Raw genomic sequence first — 10882 nt, 5'->3', positions numbered from 1 at the left:
CATTTCTAATTCTATATTCTGTCTTTCTTGGTATTTTTAAGACACCATTGTAATTTGCAAGTTTCCATAATCCTTTCTTTGCGTTGGCACATTTTCCCATTTCGAATTCAAAACTATTTCGTCTAATATCACTGAACAACTGCAGCGAAATTAACGACGTCTGCTTAAAAAAAAAGCACATGGGTTCGATCAGCTGGAGGTACAGGACATAAGCAGCGCTGCCAGATGTACCATAAAATAATAATAATAATAATAATACAGATACTCGAAAGTTTACACTTATTGTGCCCTGATAACACGAGTTAATACTTTACCACATATCAGTTGAAAACAAAGGAGATAGTAAAATAAACTTGCTGGGGTTAACACTTAACAGTAATAGTTAGTCTAGGGAGCTGACGGCCAGCTCGCGTGGATGAAGGCAGCGCTATTATTATTAACAACGTCAGAAATTATTTTGTTGTTTAATACCGAATTCAAATTAGGTTAATTATTTTTTATTCTAAATTTAAACGGTGAAAAATATTAATTTTTTAACATAAAATTTGTAAAAACAATATTTAATTTCAAAAGGCGTACGTTGTGTATTTTTCTCTACGAACCTTGGTGCTCTTCCTAGTTCCTACTCGAGTGGTGTTTTAGTAGCTGGCAGCCTCGCGCTCGGGACGTTTTTACAGCTGCTGCAGCTGAGCTACCTGTTGCCGCGCGCCCACGCTGTTGAATAGGAATTTTTATTGTTGGTCAACCGTCCCCGGTGTGCGGTACGGGGGGTATATAAATCTCTAGTGTATGTTGGTCAACCGTCTCTTTGTGATCTGGCCATTTTACTTTCGTCGTCGGTGCCCAGTGCTCCGAGCTTTTTAAACGCATTCTATTTTTAAATTCAAGGCAATTCCTAAGACCGTTTTCGATCATTTAATTTGGTAAGCTAAATTGTATTCGCAAGTTATTTTAGAATTTTTAATTCTTAAATATACGTTTTTAATATCAGATTTAATTATCTTAACTAGGCAAAATGTCTAAAGGGTCCGGGAGGAGGCTTTTCTTTGTATTGAAATGGAGCGATTCTGATATGTGGGATGTTTTAAGCCTAGAAGAAAGTCTAAAACATAATTCTGATTTGAAAAAAAAAATCTCTAAAGACCCAGAAAAATTCATTGGAAAAGAATTAGATTTTCACTGGAAAAATGGAGAACCTGCAGCTGCTGGCACTTTGCTTGCTTATGGTAAGTTGGCCATAATAACTTTTACATCCTCTAATCTTATGTTAGAGAAAACAATAGTTTTTTACTGCTTCACATTAAGATCAATGTATCAGAATATAAATTTATGATTTAATTAATATTATTAAACACTTATTTAGAAGGGCTTAATCACATTTGGATTTTTTAAGTTGCTTGTCTTTGGCAAGTTTTTTAAGCAATGTTAAAGCTAGAGGAAACTTAATGGTTCTTATGCTTTAAGTCCAAATTAGTATTTAAAGGTGATTCAAACTGCAAGGATTTATAATAATTTAATTTATGAAATCATAGAAAATTTATTGTTTATGTTTATATGTAATTCAGCAAATTTTGAAGTGGTTCAGAATGCAGGGTATTATATTGAATCAAATTAAAATACATTTTAATATAAGGTTAATCACCTCTCTAAAATTTGGTTGCATTTACTTAATTAATTTTAATTTTAGGAAAACAGGCTGAAATGGAAATAAAAAGAACTGAAATCTCAAGTAACAATTTAAGTAGGCTTGGCATACCCGACGAGGAGTGTCACGATTCAGCTAGCAACAAAAATGAGGTAATTGGTATATCAAAATAACGTTTTAAAATTGGAAATATTAAGTTGGTTCGAAATTTTGTAGAAGAAACAGTTAAGAGAAAACCAACAAGCCACTTTGATGCAGGAAATAGAAACTGAGGCCACAAATTCCAGATCAAATCCGTGCAAATGCGACAAATATAAGGAGTTGAAAACCAAATACAGGTTGTTAAAGAGAGAAAATTATAAGAATTTAGAAGAAATTTCTGATCACAAAGGTAACTATGAAAATTTACCGAAACCTTAAAATGTATTTTTAATTTTGTTTTTAATATAGAGTTTAAGTCTCTGCTATCAGAATTGAGATCTTGCATTGATTCAATCAGACAACACAGTAATTTTGAATCAGTTTCTGCCTTAGGAAGGTCCAGTTGTTTGGATGAGAGCAACATGCATGTGACACAAATTGGACGACCATCTCACTCTAAAACTTCAAATGCATTAACAGATGAAGGTCAAAATGTAAGATATTTTGTTTCTTAAATTTAATTTTTAATTAAATTTAGTAAATTTTTTATAGGCTATGGTTTCCATTGGACATCTTGTAAATGTAGATCGAAGTGTTTTAGGTATGATGCTAAGAACATCAACTGGACCAACTGTGCTAGCTAGATCACTCCTAACACACTTGTTTACAATGGAGGAACTAATTGGAAAATCACTTACTGGCCGATCGAGTAACGCTCATAAAGCGAAATCACCAAAGCCTGCGCTAGATCGTATCAAAACAGATGCAATTATTGGTATGCATTTAACATTTTTGTTTGGGTTTTGCGTGAACGTTAGCAACTTGGGTGTTGATACCTGCTTGGTCACAGTTAGACTAAACTTACTGTACACTACTTATTTTGAGATTCTTTAAAATTAACTTTTTATTTAGGATACACTATGAAAAGATACCCCTCAGCAACGAGAAGAGGAGTAATGGAAACTCTATCAAACAAAATTAAGGAGTGTAACGCTAAACACATGTCATCATTCTCGTTTAACGACGATTAATTTCGTCATAATTCTTGTTTAAAGACGACTAAATTTGTTATCATTCTCGCTTAAGGACATTAAAACAATAATTTGAGAAATGATTGTATTTTAATTATATATTTAAGTATAATTTTGACCTGAACTTCTTTATAGCTAATGTATTTAAAGTATTACGATGCTTCTTAAGAAACCATTTAGTATCTTAATAGAAACTCCACTTTTTAAAAAGAAGTATTCTTTAAAATTCTTATAGAAGCCACTAATATAAAACTAAAAAACCCTTAAAATGTTTATAGAAAACCTTTAAAAGGGTTTATAGAAAACCCTTAAAATGTTTATAGAAATAACTTACTTTGATCTTTAAAATCATAAGTAAGTTTCTAAAGAAATTCTAAAAAAACATTTTAGAAAAATGACCCATTTTCCACAAACATTCTATAGCCACATTCCATAAACATTTTATAGAAATAGCTTAAGACTACTCTATGAAATTTTTATAGATCAACTCTATAAAATACCTTATAGAAATTTTTTGTAAGGGTCGGGCGAGAGAAAGACTATGCCGAAATAAATATAAAATAATGTGCGATGAAGTCGCTCTTAGATATTAATTAACCCTCAAAGCAGCCCTCATGACCGAAACAACCCTCACTGACTGCCTAGATGACCTACATCCAGAACATTCCGACCGGAAGAGCATAAGCCGAGCAGTAAGGAATCCGGGAAGCGTAATGCCCTCAACACCCTCGAATCACCTGTTGATCACCCTTGAGAAGAAAACCAGATGACCGAGACCGATTCCTTCGCCTAACCAGACGTTTCAGACCGAAACCCAAAGTACCTACGCCCGCTTGTAAGAAGTTCGTCGTCATCATCCGGACATCCGTACCGTAATCCGGCTCGTTAGTTACCGTAATTCGGGCATCCGTGCCGTAAGCGAGACGAACGGACAGTTTGGAACTGTCGCCAAGAAACAAGAAGTCCCCCGTCGAGCCCCTCCCAGAAAACGCGTGGGCGTGTGTCTTGCGTAATCCGGAACCCCGTAACCCGGAAGCTCCCGTAACCCGGAATCCCGTAAATCGAAGAGCAGCCACGAAGAGAATCAAGTGATAAGTAGAAGTGTATCATAATCCCCCCCCCCCTTGTAGAGTACCCAGGGTCGAAATACGAAATAGTCGGTGAAAACGCCGTTAATTATTTTTGGAAAGAAGGCTTAATCCCTCACTATTGTTCTAGAAAAGGGTTAAAAGCAGGTCCCCTCGAGGGTGAGAGTTCATTCCGCTTCGTGTATTTATACCGTTCGGATTACCGTTTTCGTTCGCGCTGTACCCTCGTTATCATTTTTTTAGCTAATATTGCCATTGTTTAATTGTAGACCCTTAATTGTAGTGTTTATTATTTTTAGTGTAAGTGTATATTTATTTCTGTCCCTTCCATCCTTTGAGCCCAAGATGCACTGAGAGAAATTTGTCTAGTTGAAACTACAGGAAATCCTGGAAACTGGAGTAGCCAGGATTGTACTGTATATTTGAAGTATTATCCTGTATAATTGCTTTATCGATTATATCTGATAATTTTTACAGGACAACCTCTTGTAATTTCCAATAAAACAAAATTGTAATTTTAGCATTAAAAACTGTTTTTTAACTAAATATAAAGCTGCATATGCTACAGGACGGTGATATTATATTTCACCGATAACATCTGGTGGTTTTTATAGACAAACATCTCGTAATTTCCACTAAACCGAAATTGCAATTTTAGCACTAAAGGCTGTTTTTGTAACCAAATATAAAGCTGCAAATTCTACAGGACGGTATTTTCACGGCATTACGATTTTTTGAAACCCAACAGATGGCGGTAATATGCGGATAATAAGAAGCGGGAATTTTAAAAATTAACATTTTGTTTCACCCTAAGCCTTAAAATATCATGTAATTATGAAAATATAACCAAGTACTTTATCATTTAAAACATTTTTGATTGTGAAAATATCACAAAATACTTTATCAGTTAAAATATTTGATTTTAACAATATTAAACAAGTGAGTATTATCTCATATCACAGCGCATGCTTGTACAAAATTTGAACTAGGAAATGCTTACTACAAATACGCTGAGGTTCGTCTAAATTCAAGGTAACTGGTTTATTTGCATTGCCATTAGGAATCTTCTTCAAAATTGTCGGTTCCCATTTCCGTCGAAGTTTTTCATTTTGAGGAAATTTGTGAAACTAACTTTAGTTAAAGCAGCGTCAGTTTGCTTTTTAGTCGACCAGCAATTTTTGATCAAACAATAATTAACCATGGGGGAACTAAATAAAAGCAGACAATTCTTTCATGTCAATTTCATTAAACGCGTAACGTTATTATAGAAAGTAAACAAATAAACCTTAGCTTGATGAATTAAAACGTTTGAAAAATCACACGCGCCACCGTTTAAATGCAGTTGTTGAGTAGCAAGCTAACGTCACGCGGATGGTTTTTTCTCCATATTACCGACATCAGGCGGTTATCAAATGCGGAAGCGAAGAGCCAGATTTGAAAAAAAAAATTAATGTTCATAATATGGCCTGTATTGCAGACGGCTATGATTTGTGCATGGCCACAGCCAACTTCAAAAGCGCGGATGAAATTGTGCATGGCCTCGGCCAACTTAGATCTGCCCTAGCTGCACGTGCGTTGCAAATTCTGCCCACCTCCGCTTTCATACATGCGTGGGGACTCTGGGGAAGGATACATTTTCCCGGTCAAAAACAGGGGTGCCTTAACGCGGTAATCTTCCCTCTATTTCTTCTCTATCTCTATGGGCAAAATAAAAAAACATTTGAACCTTTGATAAGGCGCAGGGCATGAAATAAGCACACTCACTTGTCAGTGACAGGACACTGGACTTTCTCCAATAAATTTCGCAAATGTCCGATATCTTTTCAAAATCTTAAGGGAGTCATTGGACATTTGTACGATAACTTTTCAATAAACTGGGAACCTTTTTTTTCTTTAAAACAAAAATATTAAACAATTATTTACCAAAATAATGAGGAAGTACCGAGTTGATAGTTTTGTCAGTCTATCCTCTCTGTGAGTCTGTGCTAAAGAGAGAGGGATGGCGGCCCGGGGAGGCTGTGTTGGAGGGTGTGAATAAAAAAACTCGAGTTTAACAGAACTCCTACTTGACTGGCGATTCCTATCTACATGCCTATAGTTGTTAATAATTTTATTTTGTAAAAAAAAGGTTCCCATTTTATCGAAAAGGTTATAAGACAAATTTTCAATGACCCCCTAAGATTTTGAAAAGTTATCAGATTAGTCCAATGCCTTTTGCCCTGTGTTTATTTCAAACCCTGCAGCCAAGTGAGGTCACTAGGTCTGTGTTGCCGACTTAATGCTGGAAACCACGGAATCAGGAGCTAAAATAAGGATTTTTTTTGAACTGCCTAAAAAATACAACTGATAACGGGTGAGCTGCTATATAAAATCTAGAGTCTGTTGAATCTCGTTGTTTAACTTAGGACCGAAAGGTAATCTGATACTTTTTCTAATATTTTTCGGTATTCTTGACGTCACCAACATAAGTTTATTTAACAATTGCGAATGAAAACTAGGGCTGGGCGCCCTCCTTTAGCGGCAGGCGCAAATAGTAAAAGGTGGTGTTTAAGCAGACGTTACTGACAATACAAGTTTTAAAACCAATGCGGAAATTTATGGAAATATATTTTTTCCCTTTGAAGTTACTTTCTTTAGTATTACATTACATCACAGAACAGTAAAGACTTTCAGAATTAAGTAAATTCGACTCTAGCAGAAGCTACACACGTAAGAAGTGGCGAAAAAACGAATATTCGTGATTCCGACACGTGCTTGTAACACTATAATAACATAAAGTATGAAGTCGCTTTTTTATTCACTATCGAAACGAGTCTAGGATGTGCAGCGATGCTCAAGTCTTAGCGTCTGCTAAGAGGGTAAACTGTGTATCAATCGTCTGCTAGGACTTTTGCTCTCGTAGCATTAACTGCATTACCTATTTGTACCCACTCAAAATTTCTGACGACCGTCGAAATGAGGCACAGCTTTAGTTTTTAGGTATAGCGAAAAGAGATGGCTGAGTGGTTAGCACTTTCACCTCGCAGCCGGGCTCGATCCCAGCTTGTGGCACTGGGTGAAAATACGGAACCAAAGTGCACTCCTTCTGCGTAGAGTTTGCAAGTTCTCTCCCCACTGGTTAAAGGGGTTTCCACCGAGATCTTCGGTTTCCCCTTTCCATAAAAACTTCCCGAGGATAACCGTATATTAGTAAGTGTAGGGAGCTGACGGTTATCTCGCGTGGCTTGAGGGCCTGCCACCACCCTTCTACGCAATATACCCCGGCCACTGGTCAAAAGGCCTTATAAGTCGCTAGATGACTTAGGCCTGTAGTGGTGCCTATAGGGTATTAGCTTAGCTGATTATTAACTCCTTCAAAACCCGTGCTACGATTACCAGGAGGCAAAGCTATATCGCCACTGCACTTAATAAATTAATGCTTGTTTTTTAGTCTTCCAACCTGTAAAACTGAATTAATGTAATTTACTGGAATATATGTACCATCGAGAGCAGTGTTTTTCGGAAATGATCACTCTTGTAATTTTTTCAAGTTCTAAGATACAAATAAAAACCGGTATTAATTACAGTTTCACAACCTGTAAATTTATCTTATTGGAATTAAATGGAAAATTTACTGAAGCTTCCGGTGTTTTGAATAAACGGGCGGACCTGTGATTGTTACAGGTTCCATATACAAACCTAAAACCCGTAATAAATACAGTTTGAAAACCTGCTAAACAATCTTACTGTAATCCACTGCAATATATACTGAATCTTCTAGGGTTTTGAATAAACGGGCGCACCTGTGATTTTTACAGGTTCGATTAACATGACTAAAACCCGTAATAAATACAGTTTGACAACCTGTAAAGCAATCTTACTGGAATTTCCTGCAATATGAACCGAAGAAACCAGTGTTTCGTAAAAACATGTAACTCCTGCTATTCTTTCATGTTAACACTACAGAAAAACTGTAGATTTTACAGCACTTTCCTGAATAAATAGTTTGCAAGACGTTTCTGTATTATTTTCCAGTTAAAACTTACGAATTTTTCTCTCAGTGTGCCCGAGGTTAAGAATACCAGCACAGATCCCATTCAAAACCGTAAGAGATAGTTTCATTAATAAATTTAAGGTCAAAGAGTGTATTTTTATGTTAAAGTTCCCCCTCGTATTCTGAAAAGTTAAAAGAACCATAGTGGAGATGGCCTAACCATCGCTAGAGTAAAGTAAAATTATTCCCTCAGTCATCCCCTCATTGTGTTCATTTTTGTATTTTTGTGTTTTTATAAAATTAAGTGTGAAATAAAGATTTTGTGATTGATTAACGACAAAGGATTTCCATTCTGAATTCGAATCTCCCCCCTTTTTGTTATTTTTCCCCTGTATGCAACCCCTCTCTCAGATTTAATTCACATCATGAAAAGGCCACGACGCGCATTTTGTCATCATTTTTCCCCGCCTTAGTGAGTTAATATCTTTGAGCAAGGGCTAGGAATTTCTGTCCGTCAATCATCGCATGACAAAAATTCCTTTAAAAGGTCGCATAAGCTTAATGAATAAATTTTAATTTATCATGTTATGTTATGCATAAATCGGAACTCAAAATCCTTTTTTTAAATAGTGAAATAAAAAGTAAATGCTTTACAATCAAGAATTAACAAATTAAATGTTTATAAAAAGTTCTGTAAATAAAAAAATGAAAAAAGGATTATAAAACCATGGTTCATATAAAATATTAAATTGCAAGTACCAATTTTCTGCGCGGACAATAAAACAATAATGCCTGACTTGCGAGATACCATTTGAAACAAACTTAATTGCACCCAAGATTAGCTTCTTTCATTTGCGGTTTGTTCAAAGTAGTTCAAAATAAAGACAAGTTGTTTGTAATTTTCTCGATAATTATGATGACAATTGAGCTCGAGAGCCCAATGACAACGAGAAGGAAATACGGCCGAGCTAGGTTTTCCGGTGTGTTAATTTCCCCCGAGAATATTTGGTCTTTGTCGGTGATGCACCTATCATTCATTTGAAAAAGTGGTTTATTCAAAGCATCTTCTATAATTCCTGAGGCAAAAAAATATCGAATCCTGTAAAAAATGGTTAAAAAGTTTTTAAGTAAGACCATTTTGCATAAGCCATTTAACAAAAAATATATTTGTCACAGAAATTTGGCGCTGTTAATAAAATATAATTTTAACTTCAAAGACTTTTTAAATAGACTTTTGGAAAATATTTTGTTAAGGATTTTATTATTTATTAAGTAAATCTGCTATGACTAGGTTAGATTACGATTGTTAAGTTCAGGTTGGTTTGGTCGGCGCGAGGTAAACTAAAAATAAGTAAAGGCATTAAAGGGATAATGAAATGGAAAAATAACCTACTTTTATTGTATTTCACTTCCAAAAATATTCCTATTTTCAATCTCCATTCGTTAAAATAGTTAAAATTCAAATTTTAAAAAATTAAAAACTTTGACGAAATCGGGCCTAAAACTTTACGGGCTAACTTGACTCGGAATCTCCGTGTTCTTTCAAAATGCCGCTTCGAATACTGACGTCCAATAAGAGGCCTCACTGGTCTTTAAAGTGTTCAGCCAATTGGAGAAACGCTTCTCGCCCGCCCGTTGTTCATTACTTGATTTAATAATAATAATAATAATAATATTTATTTCGCAAAGAAAAACCAATGCAGGCAACCAATGAGGCAAAGCCTTTACTGGGTGGTTACCAGGACGATACATAACACATAGTAATATAAATACAAATCAAAACACCTAAAAAATTAACTAAATTAAATTAAAATTAAAATTAAATTAAGAATTTTGACTGATCCAAAGCGCAAATAGCATTTTCTCTTCACTCTTAAAGCATTTTCTTCGTAAAAAAATCAGGGTTTTAACGTTTATTCATGGGCCAAGTAATGATAAACCCATGGTTTATTCAAGTACACAAATTCATTTTGCGCTCAACTATATTTCGGAAAATATTCCCGAATTCGTCTCTGTCGGCCAGCTGGAATTTAACCATTCTTATTAGGTAAAAATCTTTAATTTTTTTCACTGTGTTTACTAATAACGACCAAGGCTTAAAATGTTTTCTTATTATTTGAATATGCTAAATGCTAGAACTCTGCCAGATAAATAAAAAATATGGCAGAGGAAATAACGAACTTCGGCGCTGTTCCATATAATTTCGAGCCTCTGCTAACAGATCATCCTGAATATGTTCAACATGAAGATGAAGATAGCGACAATGATGAAGTTCCGGTTGTAGCTCTTAACAATGAGCGTATAGGAAACATTAATTGGTAGGTATAAATTAACTTTGGCTAATTTTATACTCTTTGCTAGTTTTAAGTTCCATTGTAACCTCTTTTAGGTGTACGTGTGGTAATGGCAAGGCAATGCCTGCAGCGGTGGAAAGTATATGCTGTAGAAAAATTAGGAGGCTAGTTAATGAAACACCAAGTTTACAATGTTGCATAGACTGGAGAAAATTCAAATTGAATTGCTTAGAATTGGATGTTTTGGACCCAGCATATTTACGATACGTTCAGGAAACAAATGAGTGTAATGAACGTGAAATTCACGAGTAAGTATGTCATTGTTTTTATCATGCTTATTTTTTATTATACTTCACACTAATGCTTTCCATTAACTATTATTTCCTTTACTTTAATGGCAAATTGTCTATTCATGTATGCTACCTTAGCTATATGTTAAAAATCAACTTTTAACCGCATTTAAAAGGAAAATGATCTGTAGAAAAATTCCAATAAATTCTACCAAAAATACACCTAAACACTTCTTTCACACCTGAGGGGTATAAAAGACTTTTTCCCCTAATTACCGACAAAGGTTATACTCCCTTTAAATATATGGCTTTAAATATCAATACTCACTCTTCAGTTTCTAGCGTTCACTTTCTTGACTAAACTCCGTACTTTCATTTGGGTCGTACGATGAGTCAAAGTCATGGTCACGGTCAATTTCA

The 10882-nt window shown here is 35.1% G+C and overlaps 2 protein-coding genes across 2 annotated transcripts; both read left to right on the top strand.

Moving 5' to 3' along the window:
- The first annotated feature begins 1015 nt into the window (after positions 1–1015).
- Positions 1016–2817, top strand: LOC149960525 (uncharacterized). The gene is made up of 6 exons (XM_090180391.1): positions 1016–1226; positions 1688–1797; positions 1862–2036; positions 2096–2280; positions 2339–2561; positions 2699–2817. Exons 1-6 carry the CDS (start codon positions 1016–1018, stop codon positions 2815–2817), a joined length of 1023 nt encoding a protein of 340 aa, XP_090036517.1.
- A 7221-nt stretch (positions 2818–10038) lies between these two features.
- Positions 10039–10484, top strand: LOC149960524 (uncharacterized). The gene is made up of 2 exons (XM_090180379.1): positions 10039–10196; positions 10268–10484. The coding sequence occupies exons 1-2, from the start codon at positions 10039–10041 to the stop codon at positions 10482–10484; spliced, it is 375 nt and encodes a 124-aa protein (XP_090036505.1).
- The last annotated feature ends 398 nt before the right edge of the window (positions 10485–10882 follow it).

Source organism: Leiobunum rupestre, chromosome 1 (assembly GCF_980474605.1).
Source record: "Leiobunum rupestre chromosome 1, qqLeiRupe1.1.hap1, whole genome shotgun sequence".
NCBI lineage: Eukaryota > Metazoa > Arthropoda > Arachnida > Opiliones > Sclerosomatidae > Leiobunum > Leiobunum rupestre.
The sequence above is the reverse complement of the archived record's forward strand: the minus strand, read 5'-3'. Positions and strand labels throughout refer to the sequence as shown.